Genomic DNA, 27134 nt, shown 5'->3' on the forward strand with positions numbered 1-27134 from the left:
TAGATTTTTTTCATCGGAAGATACACAAGCAGATAGAGAATCGTTCTTGGGTAGCGTTCTAGCAGCTGGGATTGACAGTCTTGCCTTGGGCTTTCTCTTCATATATTTTGGCACATCCCCACTCCAAGATGGCAGAGTTTCTTGGGACTAACTCCCAACATTCGGGTGGACAAGCTACGATAAGTGAGTCAAAGATTAGAGAAAAGGACTCATGACTTCTTACACTGCCTCCCCAGCCACCTGGTGATCCTACAGCAGAGGCCAGTGAAGTAATAAATCACCTTCCTACCAAAGGGGAGGGGGAGGCTACAAAGAGCACCAGAACCCACAGGAGCCCCGCTGAAATGAAAACCCAGCACACCGAGGAAAGAGGCAGGCCCCAGGCAAAGAGCTGAGCATGCCTATATTGTGGTTACCAAACAGGCCTGCCCTGCACCCTTGCTACTCACTATCTCCCTCAAAGCCACAGGCATTAGCTCTTCACTTATTCACTGTTCTGCAGAGGCAAATAAGGCATTTAGCTTAGCCAGCCTATGAAAATCAGTTATGGGTTCTGTGGTATGTGGCCAGCTAGCTCTTCCAAACCATCTTCATACCAGGCAGACACTGGTGGGGAGAAACGAGTCAGCAATATCAAAATCAGAAACAGTTTTATAAAGAGCTCAAGGACAAATGGAAAACCCAGCCACAAGTGAAGCAGCTCAAGAAAAGAGACTTGCCAACGTCTCCCTCTCCCTGGACTCCAGGATGCCAGTGTTCAGCAGTGCCGCACTCTGCATGGTTCTAAAAACTAGGTCAAATGCAGATACCAAAAAGATTGTGTGCAAGTGTGTTTACCTTGGTTGGGCTCAATGCCACGGCTGTTACCATCAAGTTCCTCTGACAGCGAGTTCTTCAAGGGGAGCCTGAACACTTTGCCTTGGGCACGATATTCTTCTAGCTCCGACTGGAGTTCATCAACTTGATCTTGTAATAGCTGGAGTTTAAGAACCAACACCTGTCTTAACGTGAGGCACCAAGAGTGCAACCAATAAGAAAAACAAAGAAACTGGATAATAGCAAAATAGAAACCTTTGTGCTTCAGAAGACACCAAGGAAGTAAAAAAGATGGGGGCTAATGGAGAACTCAGAGGTTAAGAATCTGTCTTGCTCATGCACGGGACCTGAGTTGGGTTCCCAGCACCCAAGTCAGGTAGTTCACAGTCACCTGTGACTCCCACTCCAGGGGCATCTGAGCCCCTCTTCTGACCTCTGCTGGTACTGTACTCACATGCATAAACAACACAAATACATATACACACAATGAAAAATTAAAAATATATTTTTTAAGAAAGTAAAAAAAAATGCATGTAATTAGAGGAAAGTTTCATTAACTATCAGCGATAGGGACTTATAACTAGAATTTGTAAAGATTGTTAGAACTCAAAAGACTATAACAGATAGCTCACCAAGAAGATCCACAAACAACCAATAAGTACATTAGAAGACCTTCAACACTGCTAGCTATCAGGAGAATGATAAAATCTAGGATGGTGTATGAAAGATGTGGGGGTACGAAAGATGTGGGCGAGCCGGGACTCTCATATGGTGAAAATAACATGGTATCACCACCATGGAGGAGGCCTGCCATTCCTAAAAGTTAAACATTGATTTATCTTTGGCTCAATGGAACACTCTCAGGTATAAACCTCAAAAGAAATAAAATATATGCCCATCCAAATATCTACACAGAAGCATTATTCATGATAGCCCCCCAAAACCTAAATGTCTATTAACTGATTAATAAAATGTAACGTATCTATACAATGGGATTTTATTCAGCCACTGGAAGGAACAGAACACAGATACATGTAACAACATGATAAACATGGATAGTATCACCAACTGAAGGCAGCCATTTACAAAGGACCATTTGTTACATGATTCCATTTCTATGAGAGGTAAAGATTAGATCTATAGAGAGACAGAAATTAGACCAGTGGCTGCCTGTGGGGGACTTGAGGGGGTGGGAGGCTGGGGGTGGGGGGGGGGAGGGAAAAGAAGCTGGCTAAAGTGGAGCAGGGGTTTCTTGGGGGAGATGACAACATTTTCACATTGAGTGTGGTCGGGGATGCTCAGCTGTTTGAATATAATTCAAGACATGGAATTGTATACCTCGAATGCATGGAATGTATGATCCACAAAGCAATTATGAAAAGATGACTTGGGAGAATTCTGAAGGTATCAGTAACAGATTTACTGATGATTCATTCAATTTAGAGCCAACTAAAACAAAAACTACATGACTAGACCCAAGAGCTAAAACTTAATCACAAAGGCAGCAGAGAAGTGCCTGTCATTTCTTAGATGTGCACACACAGCTCCTGAGAAGGCAGGCTAGAAGCAATCCCTGAGGTGACAGATTTCCTCATCTCTGCACTAGTACAAATTGTATCTAAAACAACTAGAACTCGATTTCACTTACTTTGTTAAAAAAGGTTTTTGTTTTTGATTTTTTGGAATAAGAGAAAAAAATCAAATTCCTAAGCTTAGAGGAGTTAATTTAAGAGAGACTCCTGTTAGTTACAAGACCAACTATGATAGGAAATGGCTATGTGTTTAGTATGTCCCTGGCTCTGTTCTAAGATTCTCTCTGAACCTCCACAGCTGCCCTTTGGGTGGGCATTCATTTTGCCACTGTTCATAAAGGAAGTTGAGGCACCCAAAGACTTCAGTGAATGTGGCCAACCAGCACTGAGGCTGGGATTTGAACCCAGGCCATCAGCCACTCACCCTGCACTGTTGCTCATAATCACTTCTCATCTGCGCCAACCTCTCTTCTTGAAGAAAGAATTCAGCACTGGTGGGATCGAGGTCACCAAACTAGAGAGGACAAAAAACAAAGCTGTCATTTTTCCCAAGGGCCCTTTTTTGACCTAACACATTCCAAAGATCCCAACTTCTGCTGTCACCCGAGCTCCCAAATATGACAGGAATTCGGCATTTAAGCAGAGACATCACCAACCGGAAGAGAAGGAGAACACCCAAGAGCAATGTGTTCCGCCTGGGTAGGGGCCTTTCTCCGTGCCAGGCGATGCTTCCCCTCACAGCCGCCCCTCTAAATTATATCCCGAGAGGTTACAACTTCCTGTAGGTATCCAAACAGTTCCCTAATAAAAATGTTCCTGGCCGTGCCTCTGCTCTTTCGGGTGAGTGACATTTTGGGCAACTCATCGGGAAATCAGAAGAAGTAGGCAGACCTACCTTCTCTGCTAACACATTTTCCAGATTGCGCTGCAGTTTGCTGGTCAGGGTCTCATACTCTGCCAGCTTCTCCGCGTTTTCCAGAAGCTCATTTTCCAGGCGGTTGTTTTCCTTGAGGAATTTGGTAAAATAAGCATGACACAAGTCAGAAATCAGGAAACTGTTTTACCATTTTATATGAAGTATTAAGCCAAGGCTTGAGATGAAGAAAGCCCATCTATCCTGGAAGCTAGAGAAAACCAGAACCAAAAAAATTATTAAAAGGTTGATACCTAGCTCATGAGCCGAAAGTCTGCTTTTAAAGAGACGCTGATAAAATTGTGCTGTTCCATGTCTGAGCTACGAACAGGCCCACGTGGATACTGAGCATTTGAAATACATCTAGAACCAACTGAGACATATGCCGTCACAGGAACATACATACTGGATCCACACCGTAAGCTACAAATATGGAAGATAGCTCAGAGGGATTTGTGTTCCCTGGTTTCATTTCAAGATGATAATGCCTTGTAGATACTGAATTAAGTGACTTGAAATTAATTTCACTTTTTAATATAGTTATTATTTTTTAATATGAAAATTTTACTTTGATAACAACAACTTTTTTTTTTAAAGAAAGTACATACATGGCTTTATTTCATTTCTACACAGCATTACAGTGGAGTATTCCGAATGACGTCCTCGATGTATTGTTGAATGTAAGAACCTGGTTATAAAGCACCTTTCCTAGGGCTGGCATGAGTTGGTTCAGTGGGTAAAGACACCTGCCACCAAACCTGCCGAACTGAGTTGACTCCCCGAGACCCACAAGGAGGAAGGTGAGAAATGACTTCTGAAAGTTGTCCTCTGACCTCCACACGCGCATGTCAGTGTATGTGTCCACACCAAACAAATCGTGTTAAAAAGAAACACCTTGTCTAGCTATAGCCAGAGACACAAGAACTATAAAAGGAGTAAACCCAAAATCAACTTTAATTAACGGGCACTACAGTCTATAGATAAGTTATAGATAATTTTGTTGAAGGATATAGAAGTTACAGATAAATGGTTCATGGTTTATATGTATAAGCAAATTATAATACAAGGAACACCAACTAAAACTCACAAACTTTTTCCCATTAAAAAGCAAAGATCTTTCACAGTACATTTTAGAAAGGTTTCATCCTCATTTGTTTAAAAAAAAAAAGAAAGAAATATAGACTTGCCATTTGACATATTTTCTTTTCCAGTGTTAAGGGCTGATTGGAAGAATGCTATTTTCCAAGTACATTTTGCCAAAAGGATAGAGAGCCAGTATATTTTTAATGTATTCTAGTTCACACTCTCACATAGCAATATGGAGTTACAGAAAAAAAAAAAAAAAGAATGTACTTAAAGCATTAAAAAAAAAAAAATACTAGCTGTGTGTGTGTGGGTGGGGGGGGTAGTGGCACATGCCTTTGATCCGAGCCCTCAACCAGCACTCGAAAGGCAGAGGCAGGTGGATCTCTGTGAGTTCAAGGCCAGCCTGCTCGTCAGAGTGACAGCCAGGATCAGCCAGGGCTGCACAGAGAAACCCTATCTTCAAAACAAAACAAAACAGCAAAAACAAACAGCAACAACAACAACAAGAAACTACCTTCTCCTAAAATGCCAACTTATTTTAGTCTCTCAAGGAATAGCCACACTCAGATGCTGACCCGATAGGAGTGAACCCTGCATTCCTGACACCCGCTGCTGCTCTGGATACCGAATCACACACTGCCACTGAGCACACGGGACAAGGCAGACGGCAGGAGGAAGGCCGGGGGGTACAAACAGGCACAATCTCTTGACAACAAGACAGGGGCTGTAGTGGGAATGGAAAGGGAATACAGCCTGTGGTGTTGGGGACATGCCAAAGGGGTGTAAGGAGGGACAGAGAGCTCACAGAAAGGTACAGTGGGAGGCCCAGGGCACTGGGAGTAGCTGGTAGGAGCCGAGGTTAGAGGATGAGGATGAGCACCCTGGCAGTGCCCTTGACGGCTAGCGCTCTCTTTTTAAACGGGCGTGTTTGCACCTGTCTGTAGTTGAGTTCACTCTGATGGATGCACGGAGGAAAGGACCGCTGAGGACACCCATTATCACCCAAAGGGCCGAGGTGAATCTGGAGCCTAATCAGAGACCTCGGAGATGCAGAGGAAGGGGTCTGTCTAAGAGGTGTTTCAGATCACCATCCCGACTCAAGAGTGGTACTGAGTGGCCGTGGCTGGGAATTTTAACTTCAGGGGCTTCCAGCACGTGATGCTGCTGCTAACCAAAGGGAGACTTCAGGAGACAGGAGAGACTGACATTATCTCGGCCTCTCCTCCATTGTTGTGTGGACCTGAGGGGCTCCTCATGATAGCAACAGGAGCAGACACTATCCCCATACCTGCAGACCCCTTATTTGTACCATCTGCTATGATATCTACACCAGGGTAAGAAGAAAGCTATTATGTGCCCATCTGCACTTTAGGAAGCAGGCTTGAGCAACTTCATCAAGGCCTTCCTGTCTGCAGTGGGCCCACAGGCCCGGTACTATACTAGTAATCTGGTATGAGGGTCCAGAAAAGAGGAGGTCAGCTTCCTCCACTGGGGCAGAGGGAGGAAGGGAGGACCACAGAGGAAAGTCACGTTTGGAGGTCCAGATGATGAGGATGGGGGACAGGCAGGAAGGAGAAAAGGAGGAAGAGGATGAGGACAAGACCAGGGAGCAGCGTAGGGATTGAGGATGCCAGCCAGGTCCCAGCCAGTCCTGAGGAGCAGTTGTAAAGGCAGCTGGGAAGAACAAGCTATACAAATAAGCACCGTCCATATACCAGACCCCAGGCCACCTGTGGACCCCAAGGCTAGCAAAGCCACCACCATGTCCTGGCCATGACAGTGAGGATCCTTGGATTTAGCGCTAGGCAGACCTTAGCAAACAGGAGCATTCTGTGTGGGTCCCCAGCACCGACCCAGGCCACAGAGCTAACAGAAAGACTACCTTCAGGGAGAGGGCAAGGCGGTCCCGGATGTAGTTCTCTTCTGTCTTGGCCTTTTCAATTTCCCGCTCCAGCTCCACCCGCTGCTTGGCCACCTGCTGCAGGATCTGTTCCCTCTCTTGGCGGAGTTCGCTCTTTAAGGCTGCTACACGCTCCTTGTACTCTTCATCCAGCTTCCTGTGAGGAGGGGCAAATCGATAGGTGGCCTTTAGGTCCCTTGGAGGAGAGTATGTGAAGATTCCAAAGCCCGAGACAGAGGCGCAGAGTCAGAGAGCACGCTGGGACAGTGTTTAACGTGTCCTGCCTTCCCGGAGGTTGGGCCAGACTTCTACAGCCAGATGTGGCCCCTAAGCTGTTCCCACCCTGCCCTGAGTGGGGCTGGGGGAGTGGGGGGGGACAGGGGAGAATGGGGGGCTGGGGGAGATGGGGAAGGACCCTGACCTCGCCCTTCTGGCCACACCTGAGGTTGTACTCATTACTCCGCTCAATGGCCGCATGGTGATCGTCGACTTCGGACGCCATCAGGGACTTGAGCTTCTCCGCCTTGTCCAGGTCCGACCGAAGCTTCTCCTTCTCTCTCATCACTTGGTCCACTCGCTCCCTAGAATTAGAAAGCAAGTGAATCAGGAGCAAGCTGTTTCTAAGCAACCAGGAGACCCAAGGAGGCTCTCGTCTGGCTTGCTTCAAAACAAACACAAAACCAAGACAACCCAAACCTTCCCCAAACAAAGATGCCTTCCACAGTTCCCTTCAGAAGCTCCAGCCAATCGGAGCTCCAGCTCGCTTCCCTTCAGCTGAGGAGGCTGACTATTTAACAGCCTCACTCCTGAAGGACAGCCACGCTGGCCTGTGGACAGGAAAAGGTGCCAGGTGCCAGTGGCCATGGGGGACAAGCTGTAAAGGGAACGGACCAGACAAACCTTCCTGCTCAACTTACAGTAAGTGCCGGATCTCAGCCTTGAAGCTGGCCAGAGCTGCCTGGTGGACGCCATTCTTGGTAACCAAGAGTTCGTTTTCAAGAGCCAGCGTCAGCTCAGTCAGGTTGACGTTCCCATCCAGGCTGAAATCCAAGGCCTGGGAATCAGAATGTGACAGAGTCAAAACAAATCACAGCCCAGCTTCAGAAAGTGTGTAGATGCAGACTGAAGCCAGCTGAGAGGCCTGGGGGGTCCCGCTCAGGGACAGCCCTCATCTCCAACACGGCTTTCTTAAGGAAACCAAGCTTGTATCTCCTGATATCCCACCTGACATTGTAAACACACCCAGTAGTGTCTTATGTCAATAATTCGAGATTTAAAAAAAAAATGGAATTTCTTCAGCCACGGGCTTCTGGTAAAGCAGTCAGGAATAGTTATCTCTTATCTTTGAGATCTCATGAATTAACATTAAGGCATTAAGGAAAAATCAAGTCAAGTGAGTTTCACAAGGTAAGCTGACACCCCCTTCCCGGGATTGCCAGTTGAGAGGCCACACCTTCAGGATCTCCTGGCTGTTCTCAACGCCTTCTTCTTGCCAGGTGTCCAGGATCCTCTCCACAGATGCATGGCCCATGCCATCATCCAGGCAGGAGAAGACCCGGAAGCCAATGGTACTTGTCATCGCCGACGAGGTTGTGGTCCGCCGTCCACTCTCGTCAAAAGACTAGAAGAAGAAAGAGTCTTCTTAACCAACTAAGGTGGGCCCCAGACATTCTGGATAAGACTGGAACTGCAAGTCCTGGCCACAGAGAACAGAACTGAATTTACACAGTTGGGGGCGGGGGTAGGGAAGCCGTGCTGTGCCTTTGATCTGTGGTTCCCAGTGAGTCAAGCCTACATGCTTATCAGAAAGAACTGGTGTGGGAGAGTTGGCCATAGATGAGAGGCACGTCTACTTGATACCAGGTTTCTTTTGCCCCACGCTGCCATCAAGAGGCATAATTAGTGGCCTTCACACTCTGTAATTTATGGCCTCATCTCAAGCCATCCTTTCCCTTCGAATGGCTTAGACGGTCTCATTCTCTAGAACACATTCTCTTCTTAGTATTCCACATTAGACAACGGATTAATTCATTCAGAATTACTAAGTGGGTTTTAACACTTATTCTGGCAGAAAATATTCCGTTGGCTCTTCTTTTCTAAGATTAGGTTGCACCATGGAGCCCATGCTAACCCCCAGTTTGTGCTGCTGCTCCTGCCTCAACCTCCCCAGAGCTGGGATTACAGCTGTGCACCACCACACCCGGCTCTGTGCACCACCTCTCACCTGCATAGAGAGATGCCGCTTCAGTTGTCTATAGGGAGTAGACGCTGATGGTGTGAAGGCTTTCCCCGTTTTGAAGAGACCATAGAAAAAGTCTTCAACACTCATTGTGCCATCGGGGTCAAGTCCGAGGAAGACCTCCTCCAGCATCTAGGCGAGAGCAATCGCATGTTTTAAACACACACGAATACCACATGCACAAGGTGCTTCTGGCCAGTGGAAACGCATCCCGCTGTTGACTCTAGGACTCCAGACATAATTTTGTCCCTAGTCACATTTAAAAGAATTTCCCTCTCCCGAAACGAAGCTCTCCCTTCTCACTCAAACAAAATGAAAGTTCATTTTCCACATCTCCATAATATAACACAATTTAGAAACCAACGTTTCTTCCTTTGGTTCATCTTCCCAGGGCAGGCAGCTTCAAATGTCACAGGTATCACTATTACAAAATTTAAAAATTACATAATACCTAACAGCTCCTAATCCTGACAAGGTGTTAGCTGGACGGTCCTCAGGCCTTCAAACGGTGGTGGTTCTAAGTGATTGATATCTGGCTCATATTGAAACTTTCAGATTGGCGTGTGTGACAGCGAGCGCTAATTGTTAATTTGACAGGATTTGGAGTAACACGAGGGGCCCCTGGGCATGTCTGTAATGGGGGGTTCTCTTAATTGCATTGACTGAACTGGGAAGCCCTGCCCACTGTGGCAGGGATCCTGGACTCTCCAAGTGGAGGAAAGTGAGCTGAGCAGCAGCATGCATTCATTATTACCTGTTCCTGATTATGAGCGTGATATGAGCAGCTGATTCAAGACCCTGCTGCTCTAACATCCGTGCCATGATGGACTGTGCCGTGCATGGTGAAGCAGAATAAACCTGTGCTGTTTTGAGTGAGAATGGCCCCCACAGACTCCTATATTTGAATGCTTGATTCACAGTGGAAATGTGTAGGAAGGATTGAGAGGTGTGGCCTTGTTGGAAGGGGTGTGTCACTGGGGTTGGGCTTTGAGGTTGCAAAAGCCCACCTCAGGCATAGTCTTCCTCTCTCTCTGCCTGCTGCCTGCAGATTAGGATGTAAGCTTTAAGTTACTGCTCCAGTCCTACACCAGCCTGCCTGCCACCTGCCGTGTCCCTATTGATGATCATGGACTCACCCTCTGAAACTGTAACCAAGCCCCTAATTAAATGCTTCTTCTACAAGTTGTCTTGGTCACGGTGTTTTGTCATGGCAGTGACTAAGATAAAACCCTTTCTCCTTTAAGTTGCTTTTTCCACCCCAGGGCGTTTTATTACAGCAACAGGAAAAGAAGCTCAAACAGCATGCTAACATGGCAAGTTTGGTCCGGGACAGATTGCAGTGATGTTCCTCGGAACATGTTGAAGTTGTGTTTTAATGTGTTCACTCAGGAAAGACCAAGTCTGGGTGAGAACGATCTTGTGTGTGTGCAGGAGGGTCTCAACATATTGAAAGATGAAGGAATTTTGACTCTCCACTTTGCACTCTCTGATGGCCATCATATAATTTCCATCATCTAACAAGGACAGAGAGACTGGACCACAGCTCATGTGGAGGCTTGTCAGAGAGACGGTTTGTTCCTTAGTGCCACAGGAATGGGAAAGGGGAAAGATTGAGGTGAGTCACAGAAGCCACAGGCAGGAGGAAAGGCACAGCCCCCTACTGAGATTCTCTTCACTCTGTGACAAAGGTTTACTATGGAACTGGGCTTCCCAGATGGGAACAGAAACCACTTGGAGATCTTTCAACGCACACTGCTGTGGTACACTAAGAGAGGGGCTGGAGACTGCATTGCTCACAATCATCTACACGATGTCCAGGGCCACCGGGAAGCAAGAAGACAGTATGCTAACGAATTGTATTCCCAATTCGTATTCTGAGATAAGGGAACTTTTCTAGAAGATGAAAATCTGTGGAGGAAATAGCGGGTTCTAACAGCATCTTGTGTTCGGTGGCATTTGAGACAAGATGCTCAGGCTGCCAAAAGCCTTCAACTTCTCTATCTCATTCTCCCCAGTCGAAAGAACTATTTCCTGGAGGACGTGGCTTTGAGAGCCATCCAACCAGAAATGTCCATGAAATCCAGATATACCAATGGATTATATCCATACTTGGCCGAATCAGTGCAGTTTCTAGGTGGCCTGAACACTCATCACTTAGTCCATTCAAACTGTTGGAGTAGTAGACTCTTGCCAGTGATTTTAAGTCAGAGCTCGGGATGAGATGTAGTGGGCAAAAGGATGTGAATTTAGGAAGAGCTGGATGGTCAGGACGGGGCTCAGAGAATTCTGGTTATACGAGCAACTGAGGTAGCTGCCCTCTTTGGGAACAGGAGTGTCATCTAGAACAAGGACATTTCCATTCCCACGCTGTCCAAGTCTGTGGGTGGCTGACTTCTCCATGTGTAGGGTGGGAAACATGGACCAGAAGAGGGTCCAGGAACTGGGACACCCACAGGGGCCTGGGAGGTGACAGGAATGACCGAGGCATGGAGGCTTCTGACCTCAGAAAGCAAGGGGTAAGGACTAAGCTAGCTGAGCACATGGCTGTGGTCTCCAGAGACGAGGGCTGTGGCTTGCTATTACAAATATTTAGGGAAAACTTGCAATTTCAAAAGAGTGTGACTCAAAGTTCAACTTTTAAAATGCTGAACAGGTCAAACAAAGTCATCTTTGGGTTTGATGTGGCCTCGAGGGAGCTAGCCTGCCAGCCCTGTCCTCCTCTCTGTCACTTACAGAAAGTGAGTGACAGCCAGAGGACAAATCTAGTTCTCCCTCCTAAAAACAGGGGCGGCAGTGATCTCACTGGCTTCCTCTGCAAAGGGCTGACAGAGTTCAGATTGCTTTCAGGTGTACAATTCCAGGCTCCCAAGTCCTACGCTAATAATGCCAGTTTGAACTCGGCTCCTCCAGGTTCAGAACTAAGGGCATGAAGCGCAGGACTTCTCCTGACTCCTCTGGGTGGGAGGGGAGGAAACACTAAGCAGGAACATACTGATGGGCAATGCCTTCCTAATTTTCATAGCACAGGGAAAGAACTCAAAGTGCCTCTTGTCATCTCAGGTTTTAGGAGCTCCCAGGCAGAAGAAAAGGAAGCCAGCTCCCTGTGAGTAGCTGCGGTTGGTATTCCAAGGATTGTTCTCAGATCAATAATTCAAGTTTGTGCAATGTTTCTTGGTTAAAAAAAACAAAACAAAACAAAAACATCCTAAGGCTCCTCGTACCGCACTGGTTCAGAAATTAGGACAATTAATTTAATGACTCAGTAACCACGGTCGAAAAACGAATGAGCACTGGGGCATTCCAAAGGTTGTCAGAGGGTTTATATGAGGGTCACATCAGATGAGAAAAGGAAAAAAATTAAAAAGCAAACTTTTCTGCAAGTCAGGCTACTTGGCAGCCTTTAAAGACCCGTCTCTTGGTTAGGAACATGTTACCACTTTCCCCCAAGGAGGCAGCCAGTATGGTGTCAAACAGCATTAGAATCAAGGATTCTGGAGCAATGACTGTGTTCCTAACCTCTAACTCCCCCTAATCTTTAATTGTAGCTTTTTGAAAGACACGTCTTGGCATTATGCGTTTTTTTTTTCTTTCTGGGCTTCACTGCTATTCACATACTAATCCTGAAGATCTTCTCTCAATTCTTCAGAAAAACACAAACAGCAGAGACAACATCAAGAACTCTCTGGGGGCTTCAGGACTCTGTGTTTTCAAAACCCCCAGCCTACCTGACCCCATTTCCTTGTGGCCAGAATCTGGCTGTTCTGCACAGCCAGGGCTCCCTGCACACCAGTATGCAAACTTCAAACCATGGCTGTTGCAGCAGCCTGTCCCCTCCACCATTCAGTAGACCTAAGGACCCAGGGATGCCATCTAGATCTTTCCGAAACTGAAAACTCAGCAGCCTGGCCTTCAAAGTACTCTCTCTCTCTTTTTTTCTTCTGTTTTTCTTCCCCCCCCCTTTAAAAAATTTATTATATTTGTGTTTAAATTTTACACATCAGCCATGGGGTCCCCTGTCCTCCCCACTCCCGCCCCCGCCCCCACCTTCCCCCCATCCCTTCCCCTCCATTCCCATCTCCTCCAGGGCCAAGACTCCCCTCGGGATTCATTTAAACCTGGTGGATTCAGTACAGACATGTCCAGTCCCTTCCTTCCAGGCTGAGCAAAGTGTCCCTGTGTAAGCCCAAGGTTCCAAACAGCCAGCTCATGCACTAAGGACAGGTCCCGGTCCCACAGCCTGGATGCCTCCCAAACAGTTCAAGCTGTTCAATTGTCTCACTTATCCAGAGGGCCTGATCCAGCTGGGGGCTCCACAGCCTTTGGTTCATAATTCATGTGCTTCCATTCGTTTGGCTATTTGTCCCTGGGCTTTTCCAATCTTGGTCTCAACAATTCACACTCTTACAGTCCCTCCTCTTTCTCAACAATTGGACACCTGGAGCTCCACCTGAGGCCTGGCCGAGGATCTCTGCATCCACTTCCATCAGTTATTGGATGAGAGTTTAAAATACTCTTAACTCCAGTCTGTGGCTCTCCTTAATCCTTCCTCCATGTTTTCCCACATTTTACTCTTTTGGTTGATGCTTCCACAACTATATCCTGGCAGTGCTGAACTTGCCTGGTCATCTCTATGAGGTCACATAGCACAGTTGGGGGCCATATTATATAATATTACATACAATATAGCTCAGCTACATCGGCTTTGATTTCTGCCACACAACATGACTTTCCCAAAGACAAAAAGAGTGTACAAGTAGAATGTCTCCCTAGGGAAAAAGAAAGCCACAGTATTATTTCTGAATCAGAACAAAGTGCCGTGTTTACCGCTCCGTCCACATTCTGTAATCCGTACTGTTCGCAGATGGAAACCAGCTTCTTCCGGTTCAGGTGACCATCTCGAGTGATCCCCAGGTCTTCACAAACCTCTTGCAGTTTCTCTTCTATCCAGTCTTGGGGAGGGCAAGACCCACTATGTGAAGCATTCAGGTCATCCGGGTTCCAAAACCTTAGCTGACCTGAAATCAGAGCATACCTTGTGTTGCCACCAAGGGCATTCGCACAGGGATGGCATGGTGCCAGTTACAGAAAAAGCACCTTGGAAAGTAAATCCTTCCATTGTTTTTGCATACCTGAGTGTTTTGCTTACATATATGTCTGTGTACCACATGCATACAGGACTCATGGTGGAACTACAGTTACAAATGGTTGTGAGCTGCCAGATGGTACTGGGAATCAAATCTGGGTCCTCTGAAAGAGCAATTACTACTTTTAACCACTAAACCATCTCTCTAGCCCCAAAACATACATTGTACGAGACAACTATAAATATTGACCCCGCTTTGATTTGGTATTGACGTCCCACTGTAACTCGGAGGCACTTTTGCTCTGGGACAGTCACCCATGAGAAAGGATTATCTCTCAGAGTAGACACAAGGTCAAACGTCTCAACTGAGGCGCCCACACTCTTTATTTCTGTTTTCTTTCTGGTCTAAGCATCACAGCGTCTTTTTCTGGGAAGGAAACAATCACAATGAGCCTCTTAAGGTTCATCTATTCTCCAAATCTTCCTGACCCGCAGAAACCCAAGAACACAACTTGAAAGAAAATGTGGCAAGCTGCAAGTTCGTTTGTATCTATAGACGAAGGATAAGATCTGTTTAAAGATAGGGTCCAACCACTTAGTGAAACATCAGGACTATTTTATCCTGCATGAACCATCCTGCTTCTAAACTGGCGATGTAAATGTGTGATAGCCCATGAAGTCATCGCTTAGACATGGGATAATTATGGGCATATTTTATGTACCTGGAAGAACCATGAAGGACTGAAAGGGGTACTTAGTGTCATCCCGGCTATTTATTGACAGAAATTAAACCCATTATTGTCCTGTTAGTCCCAGAGAACACACTGTTTTCATTACACATAACCACAGCTCATCTGGGGTTAAGCCTAAAAGCCAAGTTGAGGGCTCCTGTAGCTGAACCACAGTGCCATCTGGTGGCCATAGGATTAATGTGTTCTGCATCAAGTGTATGGTAAATACTGGACACTTGCAGAGGATGTACTTAGTAAGCTACTATTTACATTGGGGATATTCACAAATTCCTTTGAGAGTCTGACTAGAGAGTAATTGGTCTGTAAGTAGGCTGCTACATATTAGATGCTGTGGTGGTCTGAATGAAAAAGCCTCCCCATGTAGGCTCACAGGGAGTGGCACTGTTAGGAGGTGTGGCCTAGTTGGAGTAGGTGTGGCCTAGTTGGAGTAGGTGTGGCTTTGTTGGAGGAGGTGCGTCACTAGGGGGCAGGCTGTAAGGTTTCAGAAGCTCAAGCTGAGCCAGTGTCTCTTCCTGCTTCCTGCAGATCCAGATGTAGAACTCTCAGCTACCTCTCCAGCACCACGTCTGCCATGCACGCCACCATGCTTCCCGCCATGATGGTAATGGACTAAACCTCAGAACTGTGAGCCACCACCTCAATTAAATGCTCTCCTTTATAAGAGTTGCCATGGTCCCAGTGTCTCTTCACAGCAACAGAACTCCTAAGAAGTCATCCTTCACACAATACTGATAGCTAGAACTTGAAGATTAGGAAGTGTCACTGGGAAATGTTTCCTGTTTGTTTTTTCCCTGTTGCTATTGGTCCTAATGTTAATGCCCAGCTAGCTTTCAGGGCAAGAAGCAGGAAAGTGGGTGCAGAGGGCCTTAGCCATAGCAGCCCGGGCCTTCCCTCCTCAGCAGTCCAGCCCCGCCCCACCCCAGCACACTCTTACCTTCGGCTTCATACTCTTCACTGCCTTGCGTCTTCCAGCGCTAGAGAAGAAGGCAAGAGACGGATTAGTGGGCATTGGAACCCAGCATCTAGACCCTCTGGCTCTAAAGTCACCCTGTGGGCTAGTCACGTGACTTTAGCCTTTGCATCACTATGGGCTCTTTTCAGTTAACCGGACAACTAATCAAGAGGTTGAAACCTCTTGAAATGGACTGTTCTTGGAAGACTTCACTAGTACCAGCACCAAGTGCTGTCTTTGCAAGTCACTAGGGACTTGTCATTTTCAAGGTTACTTCTTCATCGACAGAACCTATGACAACCCATTGAGCCAGCCCCAAACAAACATCCAGAGTTTACCCATCGGCAAATGTTTGTCCACATTTATAAATTGGCTCTTCAGTCAGTGTGTACTGAGTGCTCACCTTCAGGCTTTGCCTTGTGACTACAACAACTAAGAGCAGAAGCCACATATTTGTTGTCTGGAAAGGTACATACATGTCAGAAAGACTGTAGGAGCCAGAGCATCAGGGAGTTGACTGTGAGATTGTGTTTCCTAGTAACGTCAGAAGCTATACCCACTGAGTATCACCACCACCACAGCCTAAACACGAGAGCAGGAAGGAGGGCACTAACGGGCATGCTAGAGTGGGCGGGGCCTCAACCCTACACAAAGAATGGCAAGCAACCACGGAATGCTGAGGGCAGAAGAAACAGTCTTTCCCAGGGAGGAGCACACCAAGTGGTTACCTAATACCAACTGCTCAGCCTGGAAGCCATACAGATGAGTGACAGCCTATAGACTGAGCAGGTTATATTTAGGAATATCTATGTATAAACATCAACATAGGCATGGAACAACAGCTAATGAAAGAAAGAGAGCATGCATGAATTGAGAGATTAAGGAGGTACAGTATAATGGGGAGGCTTGGGGTGAGAAAAAGGAAGGGAGAAATGTAATTATATTCTAATCTCCGAAAGTACATATGGTAATAAAGACACAGGGACCAGCAAAAGAGAAAGTAAGATGTGATGGTTCCTGAGTAAGATACATCAGACTCAGGAGATGAGACTGGACTTCCTAAAAGCAGCAAGGGCTCACTGAGCCCCGAAGGTCATCTGGACCACAGGGAGCAAAGTGAACAGGAGGAGGTGTTAATATTTGCTGAAGTAAGACTGAGTCTGGTGTGCTTGCCTCGGAGAACAGATCAGATACAGTCCACACAGCTGGACCGGCAAGCTAGTAGTAAACGGCACTGAGCAGGATGGGATTTACCTGAACTAGACCGACTGTAGCCTCCTTATCATGCTAAGGCTCAAGTGAGCCTCCTCCAAGGTCAGAGCATGTGGACTTTGCACTGGTAACTACCTGGTCATCCCAAGCCAGGAACAAATCCAGTCCCTGCTCCACCAGCCAAGTTCTAGGTCAATCTTCCCTGGACCAGTTATAACATGTAGTTCCTCAGCAGCTTGGCTTGTCCTGCAAATGGTTGGGGGTTCTGGGGAGTAAGCTGCCTGTTGCCGGCATCCCATAGGGAGGTTCTACACTGGTGAGGGAAATCCTGCTGAGAAAAGAGGACTTACCTTTTCAGAACTAGGTTGCTATCTTAGCAAACAACTGTAATCCACAGATGTGCTGGCTCATGCCTAGAAATACTAGCACTCAGGAGGCAGAAGTCAAGGTGCTGGGAGTTTTGTGTAGGCCTGGGCTTTATAAAAGCCACAGGGAGACTGGACTATTTAATTGGGAGGGAAGAAGGGCAAATAAGAACAAAGCATAATGACGTATATGAATGAAACCTGTTTCCTTGTACACTAGCCAAAAAATAAACAATTAAAAGGGGAAAGACAACCAGATACAATTTTATGAATAACGTTGTTGTTTATACCAAATGACCAGCCTGCACTCGGAATGGTTGAGCTGCATAATGCAAGTTGATTTCTAAGACTCCTGAAATAAACACAGCAGGATGATGGCCTGATTAACTGCTGTCTGCAGAGCCTGGGTTCCTCACGGCAGATGGTGCGTCACGCAAAAAAACGCTTACATCAAACATTGTCTTTCCGTAGTTGGAGTTGACATGACTTAACGTTCTTTCAGGCAACTCTGGCAGGTCTACTCCATTCCCCACACTCACTCATCATCTTAGTTACCTGACAGAAATCAACTGAAGGATGGAAGGGTTTGTCTCAACTTACAGTTCCAGGGGACAGAGTCCACCATGGAAGGAAGTGTATGACACAGGAGACAGCTAGACACACAGTGTACCCCATCAGGAAGCAGAGAGCAATGGATGCTTCTGTTCATGCCACTTCCTCCTTTCTGTACAGTCCAGGGCCCCCAGCTGACGGAATGGTACTACCCACAGTTAATGTGGATCTCCCCACTGTAAATAATCTAATCTAGATAACCCCTCACTGTCTCTGAGGGATTCTAGAGCCCATCAAGTTGACAATATTAACCATTACACTCTGCATTGAGGGTAAAGTATCTGCTAAGAATCACAGCTTCCGGTTTCACAGGCACCCTAGAGATGTCATGGCTGCAGCTAACCTGAAATTTCAAAGTGAGATCCCCAAACAGAATATTCTTGCTGAACTGAAGACCGCCAAAGGCCATGTCTCTAGATGGCTAAGTTATCTGCAGCTCATTCAGATCACAACTAAAAGTGACTAATGGACAAGGAATTGCTGGGATGAACTGTCGGGGCCCAGGTGATTTCTCCTTGTTTTCTTTTGGTTATAATTTCATCAGCTCATTTGCCTACACTTCTAGATAAAGATGGAGCTCTAAGCTGTTAGATGTGTGCGGCCTGGAAGCAGGGAGGGAGTAGCAGTCAATGGTCCTTCATGGATTTCCTCAGTTACTGTTTCTGATCAGAATTAGACTGTTACTATATATAAAACTTCAAATCAATAGAGGCCCACTAATAAAAAGCATCCTACCTGCCACCAGATTGAGTCAAATGCCCACCCTACTCTGCCACCTGAAATTATGCAAATTCATTACTCAACATCTGAGTACCCTAAAATCAAACCCACTAAATCCACCTATAACATATCAAATGGAGTTTATGACCTCTGAGCCATTCATTGGTCCAAATGAAACCATTAAACTACAAGTTGTTCATGACTCTTTTTTAACAGTAGACTCTGATGGGGAAAATGTTTTCACTGAGCTCAAACCATAAAGAGCTTCTGCAGGAATATAGTATCTTGGAACAAAAATGAAACAGCAACACCCAACTTCAAAAAGCCTTTGGCAACAATCCCCGAGGTGACGGGGTGTGTGTGGTTTCTCACATTTGCTCATGTATTTCTCCACGTGTGTTAAAACAGGGAGGGAAGCATCTGAAGAACAAAGACGCTCCCACAGAGTTTCCAGTGTCTCACATGTCTATAGTCAGGGTAGGTGTGTCCACTTGTCCATCACTGTCCAGGATAGACCCCGTGTGCTCACTTCTTTTTCCGTTTCTTACCCATAACCATTGGAAGGCCCAGCATGGAGGCGACTGTGTGGAATATTCCTTTACACTCTGTGAATATACGTCGCTGTGATTGGTTTAATAAAGAAGCTGACTGGCCAATAGTTGAACAGGATAAGGTTAGGTGGGAGAGCCAAACTGAGACTGTTGGAAGAAAGGTGGAGTCAGGAGTCAGAGCAGATGCAGAGAGAAGCAAGATAGGCATGCCATACTGAGAAAAGGTACCAAGCCACATGGCAAAGCATAAAAAAGAAATATGGATTAATTTAAATATAAGAGTTAGCTAGTAACAAGCCTGAGCTATTGGCAAAGCATTTACAATGAATATTAAGTTTCTGAGTGATTATTTGGGAGTGGCTGCCGGCACAGGAAAACTCTGCCTACACTATTGCACAGATTTGGAGCTAGACTGCCTGGTATTGAATCCCAACATACTTATGGGGTTAACTTTGTATAAGTTGCTTGACCTATTTGGCCTTAGTTTATCTATCTGTAAGATGGGAATAAAGTAGTGTGAATTTACTGAGGGAAGGGCCAAGTACTTAGCACTGTGCCTGGCACATAAGCACTCTAAAATCTTGTTAATTTCGTAGGGACACCTGTGTATGCAACACATATTAAATTTGTATCTGTGGAATTCTTTTCACCTCTATATTCAAAACTGAATCATTCATTTGGGTATGCCTCTCGAAGTATCTGTGCATTTTTTCAAAAGGGATTTTTTTAAATTATATGTTCATGTGTGTTTGTGTTGGATAGACACATGTGATATCAGAAGAAGGTGTCAGATCTCCTGGAGTTAGTTATAGACAGTGGTGAGCAGCCTGACATGGATGCTGGGAAATGAACTGACAGCGGAGGTAGGGGGTGGGGGTATTCTCTGCAAGAACAGTACTCTCAGCACCGAGTGCCAGCAGAGATGCACAGGATACAGATGGCAACTCACCTCAGCATCGTCTCACAACGGGATTTCACTCTACACCACACAAGGTCACAGGAACTAAAACCGGGCTCGTAATTGTCGTTACTGAGCCATTATTGTTGAATTCTCTAAGTATTTAAGTGGCACTCCCACTTCCCAAGACTGTAGTCTGAAGCAGGCTTGTTCATGTGTGACTGGCAGCAATGCTCACAGATACTATTATTTTCGTAATGAAAATGGTCTTAGGTATTAAAATAAAAGTATTCACACTCTTCAGCCCAATAATTTCATTTGTTATCTAAAGGAAATTAAAAAAAAAATACAGAAAGAAAAAGCCACGTGCACAAATATGCATATCAAAGTACTTTTATAACAACAAAATATTTAAAACAACTTAAATATTCAACAATGGGGCATAAAGTATAATGATACAACATAATGTGGTCAATAAAAGCAACTGAAACCCCATCTAAGAACATGGGAAAATATTTTAATAAACATTAAATGAAAGAGCATAACAAAAATGCCATCTGCACTATGATTATTGCCGGCAGCAAATATTTATATAACCAGACAAAGGCTGGAAGGAAATAGATAATAAAAACAAGACATGTTTCAGTTGAGAGACTATAGGGGAAAAAATCCCTGATTTCCTCCACTGTTATAAATGGTCTGCAGAATTAACAGGCACAGCTCCTACTGTGCCTGTCACTGCCCTTGAGTCCTCCGTCACTGCAGTGACTCAGGGCTCTCTCCCTTGAGTAACTCACCTTCTACAACAGACTGTGATGGCTGCCGGCTTGGAGGGAAGCCAGGGTGGCTTGGGCAGGCAAATGCTACCAATGCCTCCTGAGCTCAGCAGAGCATGGGACCTGCTGTGGGGACAGCAACCATCCCCAAGTGCAGTCCCCAAGATAGTCCAACACTGGCCATGCATGCCACGGGCACTGTATGTCTGATTACCTCCACAATACCGCCAGCATTCTGTCATGGACGGGGGAGGGGATCACAAGACCTCACCCCTCCCTGAGACCTTGCAGGCAGTTAATGGGTGCTGGGGACGGGAAAGACATTTTCTTTAGTGGTAGAGCCAGCCACTGATCAGTGCCCATGTTCCCATAAATAACTCCTTCTATAAGCAACCTGAATTAAACACAGAGAATCACCAAAAATGATTCACCAAAAGAGTAGAGGGGGGGGGTGATTAGGAAGAGAAGAGGGATCAGTAGTGAGTATCATCAAAACACTTTGTATACATGTATGCAAATGTCTGAATGAAACCCATTATTATGTACAACATGTGTCAATAGAGAATGAATGTTCAGCCCAAACCAGCCAAGGCTTTTAAACCTCGGGCATCACTTGGCAGGAATGGTTTCTCATCATCTGAAGATGATGGGCGGGCAGGGTAAGGGATAACAAGTGGAGCTGAACTCTGGGTGACAGTCTCCCCAGCATTCTCCCATGGTCTTTGGTAAGAAGCGCTGAAGGCGCGGGGGTCATCCTGGGGGGCAGTAAATTCACCCTAATGGCTCCATCTCATTCCAAGATCATCTCTGCCAGAGACCGGAGATCCTCACCCTGACATGACCGGAGCTCTGTATCTCCCTAGTCTAAAGGAAGGGTATATCCCTTTAAGAGGGAGGGAGGCGTGAAAGCTGAATGTTTGTTATTAAATTGCAACTTGAGGGGGCGGGGTGGATAAGGGAAGATTCAATTCATTCACACTTCATTTATTTTCATTCTTACTGCCTGGAGCCAGGGAGTCCAATTAAAAAGCTGGGGGGGGGGGCGCAGTTTAGAAGGTTGGGGGATTAGGTCATTCAGCTACTGAAACAGCACCAATAAAAGGAGAGAGACATCACTGTGGAACAGTGTCCTTTAACTGCTGATGGTCACCCCAGCGAAGTGAGAGCTGGCAGGTGGCCTCTTGACACGGGTCCATCCAGAGCACTGGAAAGGATAGTCAGGAAGGTCCCTGAGAGCAGGAGCAGGGAGGCACCAAGGCTGGAATGCTATCAGGGTGCTGAATTCTCCAGAAGAGACTTTGCCATTCATCCTTGTGAAGCCACAGGGGTCCTCTGAGTGGGTGGGTGCATTAAAACACTGGACAAAGGGGCAGGTGTCAGAGCGTGTAAACATGGGGTGAGGGAGAGGGTGTCAGAACATGTAAACACGGGGTGAGGGAGAGGGTGTCAGAGCGTGTAAACACTGGGTGAAGGAGCAGGTGTCAGAACATGTAAACATTATTCCATACACCTTGGATACTCAGGACTTGGGAAGCAAAGCCGTGCAATGGACAAGAAGGGCTGGGCTCTAGAGACTGTGTTCTCTGTCACCCCCTGGTCACTGCTCAGGAACTTATTTCACCTGCACAACTGGGATGGTACTCAGCCCCGTGAACGGTACACGGAGGTGTGAGTGTGCCTTAGAGATGGCTGGACCGCTGGGGTTCAATGCCCTTTAGCGGTGCGGGTACTTCGGTCAAATCACTTAACCTCTTCGTGCCTCAGTTTCCCCTTGGGTAAGCGCATAGCAACTCTTCCCTGTGAGGGAAGCCATGCCTCATACTGGAAAGCCCTGGACAGTGCCAAGGACTAAGTGCTTGCTTGCGAGGTCCTACTATTATCGGAATAGAGTAAGTAGCTTCTACTTGCTGCATAGATGCTAAAAACAAGACAGAAAAAAACACCAGACGGTCCAATGTCAGCTTTAGGAATAAAGAGAAGAGATTAGCAACTATAATTCTGACAGGTATAACGGCTTGGTTCATTCAGTCCACACTGTAGACACCTAACAAAATATCCTTGGCTATAAAACATCTTCGTGACCATAAAGAAAACAATTGTCAATTATGCCTCAGGAAAACCAGAAAGGAGGAGGAGCTACAGGTTTGGTGTGGTAATTGTGATGGAGCAATCAACTGGAAGTCAACTTGGGAGGAGACCCTTCCCCTGGGACCTTCCTCTCTACAGAGGCCCCTGGATTGGTACGGCTGACGGGGGCTACCTTGCGATTCCTTATTTACAGAGAAGATGCAGGAGATGGGGTGAGAGGTTGCCTGGCCCCCAAATGGCTGCTACGGAAAGTGGTCCTCACCCTCCTCAGTTAGACAAAGGATGCCCTTGCACCCATCCCAAGGGTCACACATCTTAATGTCACACTGGCCATTGTGGCCAGCTGGATTGCTTTACTGCTGGCTGAGGCACCCCGTAGACATCAGCCACACAGGCTGCACCAATTTCAGGAATGCCTTCTTCGGAGGGACATCTGCTTTGGGGGACTACAGAGCAGATGGCCGGGGTCTCTTGGATCCCCGGTTTCTAGGCCCAAAGTGGAGCCAGCATCTGCAGCCTTCGGATGGCATGCCCCCTGCCCACAATAGGCCAGCCACTGCCCCCACTAGCCATCTGCTCCAGCTAAGACCTTTGCACCCTACAGAATGTATGGCTAATTAAAATGATTATGGGCATACACGGGGCTATTCTTCTGAGACAGAGGTTGCCGAGCTGATCTCTGCAGCCTGGGAGACTGAAGCACATTAATTTTGAAAAGGGAATGCCTTGTAAGCCCAGCGGAAGAGCAATACAATTTCCTAGGTTGACAAAGCTCCGCAGAAGGGTGAGATCAAGTGTCCATTTTAAAGGGAGAACACATCTAGCAAAGCATGGGGTGTCTCCGAAAAGAACCAGAAATCTGTTTAGGGAGCATGCACATGATTGAAAGCACAGTAGCTATGGTGTGTTTGGATAGTCTTAAATGTTTAGAAAGCTGCACTCTGAGCTGGATATTGGAAGCTGAATGTGCCTGGGGGTCTGCCTTTTGTTTCTGCAGGGTCACTCTTCCTGGGACGGGGGGGCTCATTTCCCATTCTGCCACCTTTGAAGGCTAAGGCAGTGCAGAACCTAACAGCCCAGCTTCCAGGCTCCCTGTTTTGACTGGAATGCAAATTGGTGCCTTCATCTCCGAAGGCCATTAAACACTGCAAGTAAGAACTGGGGATAACGGGAATTAATGCCTGGTTTTTAAACGCACACACATCCACGTGAGTTCTAGCGTGCACCGTCAAAAAGCCTTCAAGTGCTGCCAATGCAAAGAAATGCTGAGTGTAGCAAGCCTCTTCCCTCAGCAAGGCTGGGGGTGAGTGGATTTTAAAGTCCTGAAAAAGTCTCCCCGTCTCTTTGGGAGGCTCTGAGGCTTGACCCTAAGTTTAGGCAAGCGCTACCACTGAGACAGGGTCTCATTGAGTAGAACAGGCAGTTTCCACGCTTCTACTCATTACACTTGATGAATGGGGAGCAAGCAAAATTTTTGCCTGTGGAAAATACTTAATGGTTTGGTTGGGAGGGGTTACTATTGAATATCGATCCCTGTTAGTTCGATCTTGGTTTGCTGTCTGTCTTACGTTTCCAGCTTTAAAAAAAAGAAAAAAGAGCATCAGAGATGACTGATCTGGAAGGTGGTGGTGCAGAGATGGACTTTAAGAGACAGACACCCTCTCAATGTAATTCAGGAAGACCGACCACGGCACCAAGGTCTGCAAGGCTTGTAAGAACAACTGTCGTCTTGCTAGCTTTGAAGAGGTTTCTGAAGTCTTAGGTCATAGTCAAGGGATCTACAATCCCATATGGGAATAGCCATGTGACCTAATAAGACTGAAGAAACATAAAGGGAAAGGCTGGAATATCATTAACAAAAACGTCTGTCCTTAGGATGCCATTAACAAAACCGTCTGTCCTGAGGACGTCATCCTTTAGTTGGGAATGAACAGCATCAATGAGGAGACTATTTGCTTTGTCAAAGAAGGACCAAGGACATAATGGGGATAATGAAAAAATAATGTGTGTGTTTCCACTATAAAAGATCTGAGTAGAACTTCTCCCAGTTACTAAAAAATGTGTGTGTCCCACAATTAAATACTGATCCGGACAATGGAAATAAATCAGTTTTGCCACCAAGTTATGCATATATGGAAATGAATATAAGAGAAAGAGAGTCAACTTCAGACTTTTTGAGGCAGTTCAAATTGATGTAGACAGCAAAATCAGTGTTTTGTTTTAGGGATTTGGGGGTGTGGTTAACCAAGTACCACCTTCGCCTCTCACAGACCCAACACAAAGCCTACACTCCCTTGCACATCCTTGGGACAATGTGGCTGTCGGATTTAACTTTTCTCTCAGGTTCTCACTTAACTGCAGCATGTGAGGCAATGGTTTTGACTTACATTACTATTGTCTGCAGCTGAAGAAATAATTGTTCAAAACCCCTTGTTCTTGATAAAGATCTTACTAGACCCAATTCATTCCCTGTAGAGAAAAACAGTTAACAAGGTGTTCCCTGTTTTTCAACTGGGGCAGAAAGCAAAGTGTCCCTGGCCCAATTGTATTAATTACACAATCTTTCCTACCAAGCCTGAAGAATGGAGAATAAAATTGAAATGTGTGTGTGTGTGTGTGTGTGTGTGTGTGTGTGTGTGTGGTTTTTTTTGTTTTTGTTTTTTTTTCCCCTGCTAGCTACCTATGAGGAAACATGGACCCAAGTCCAAGGTTCTTTCAGCAGCTATTTATTAAAGGGGATAAAATCGTACTCTTAAGAGCCTAAAATCTCACTTCTGTTTCTTAACGAAGTAAAGCCCAGTGTCAACCAAAACCATCTCATTAGTCATACCTACGGCCAGGACCAAGAATGTGCCCTTTGTTGCCCGGGATTCACTCAGAGTAGAATGTCCTCTAGAATTGACTTGGGTGAAAATGATCCCATAAAAAAGAAAAATCACCACTTTCCTTTCAATCCCAGCTGAGAGGAGAGGTCAGACTCCCAAGGGATCCATCGTCAGATAAACACACTAAATCGGAGGCCAGGCACATCATGGCTGCTGGTGGGCTCTACCTGACCTTCGAATTAGCACATTCTCAGTCTTGCTTTCCAAGTGAAATTTCTGAAGGACCACATTCCGTGCTGCAGACTCCATAGAAGTCTTTTCCTACAGAATGGCTTTATTGCCTTGTAAAGTACACTTAGTAGGAAAGACATGCTTAACAGATAGGTTAGATATTTTTGCTTTCAGAAGGCAAGGATCAAATTGCCTGAGAAAAGCTCCAGGGATGGGGAAGGGCTAAAGATGATGAATATGTTTACAATTCATATTGGGCTTGAGCACAGATGAACAGAAACAAAAGCCAAGCATGACCCAAACTGCCTCACAGCACAGTTTACTTTCTTCCTTCCTTCCTTTTTCTTTCTTTCTCAAAAATTTTATTTCATATGCATTGGTGCTCTGCCTGCATGTGTGTCTGTGTGAGGGTGTCGGATCCCGAGGAACTGGAGTTACAGACAGCAGTGAGCTGCCATGTGGGTGCTGGGAATTGAACCTGGATCCTCTGGAAGAGCAGCCAGTTCTTTTACCCGCTGAGCCATCTCTCCAGCCCCAACAAAGTTTATTTTCATACGTTCTGTGCAAGGGGGGGCCAGCAGCTGTGGCCTGTGACCACGGGGGCCCTCAGCCACGGCTCACAACAAGGGTGTGCTGTGAGCAGCGCCTACATGAGAGGCAAGTTGCTGGTTTGAAGTTTGAAGCTTCCCACGGGGCTTACATTAAATACAAATTTAGGGGCTTCAGAGCAGTCTCCATAATAGCCTTGCTAACACTTATCTACATTTGTGGACATTCCCATGAGGATGAGGGAAGGTAGACCACAGAGAAGTACTGTTGAGTTTGGGTTATGTTTGTGGGAGAAGGGTTCTCAAACGATGACAGAAAAAAAGACAGCGTGAACTACCACCCCCTCAGCCCAGAAATGACAGCCTTGGTGTGGAAGCCTGCAGCAGCCTCCCCTCTGAATAAGCCCAGAGGGCAGAGATGACCTCTTACTTTTTCAGATACAGCTTGCTCAAGTGTCCCGAGAGGGTGAGTTCCTAGTGGGAAATGAGCCACGCGGGGGAAGCTTTGATAGGTGAGTGGGACACTTTCATCCCACCACCCACGCCTCTGCAGGACCTCAGTAAAATCATGACTGACTCAACCTGGAGCTAAAATTAGTTTCCCGTTGGGGAGTACAGCCAGACCTTTTTCTGCTCAACTCCTGATAACAGGTTTCTGATCTTTTCATTGTCTTCATGGAGAAACTCTAAAGCCACTATCTTTAGGGGGGACAGACCATCGAGGGCAGGAGAAATGGCAGATCTATGAAGCCAGCTAAGCATCCCGTCGTGCAAACGTCTGTCTGTCTCCAGTTCCCCACCTGACATTCACACCAGGGAAGGCCCAGCCCCAGGCCCTCCCCTTCTGTATTGCCTGGTACGCCTGTGGTGACGTATGATCCCAAAGACTAGATGCTCACCTCCAAAGACGTGAAACACCAGGTTCTTAGGTGACAAGAAAGGAAAAAGAAATGGAGAGAGCTGCAAAGTGACTCTCACAGATTCGGGCTCCCTCGTCAGTCAGGGAGACTTTCCTCCCACACTCCCCGGCTGAGG

The 27134-nt window shown here is 46.3% G+C and overlaps 1 protein-coding gene across 1 annotated transcript in view; it reads right to left on the reverse strand.

The window, feature by feature from the left end:
• Positions 1-27134, reverse strand: part of Nin (ninein) — a 99169-nt gene that overhangs the window by 33092 nt on the left and 38943 nt on the right. The window contains 10 exon segments of the mRNA XM_036205835.1: positions 838-976; positions 2773-2862; positions 3244-3354; positions 6230-6404; positions 6688-6828; positions 7165-7301; positions 7701-7868; positions 8472-8618; positions 13311-13501; positions 15256-15295. Of these exon segments, the coding sequence (XP_036061728.1) occupies positions 838-976; positions 2773-2862; positions 3244-3354; positions 6230-6404; positions 6688-6828; positions 7165-7301; positions 7701-7868; positions 8472-8618; positions 13311-13501; positions 15256-15295 (1339 nt within the window).

This window comes from Onychomys torridus, chromosome 14 (assembly GCF_903995425.1).
Source record: "Onychomys torridus chromosome 14, mOncTor1.1, whole genome shotgun sequence".
Lineage (NCBI taxonomy): Eukaryota > Metazoa > Chordata > Mammalia > Rodentia > Cricetidae > Onychomys > Onychomys torridus.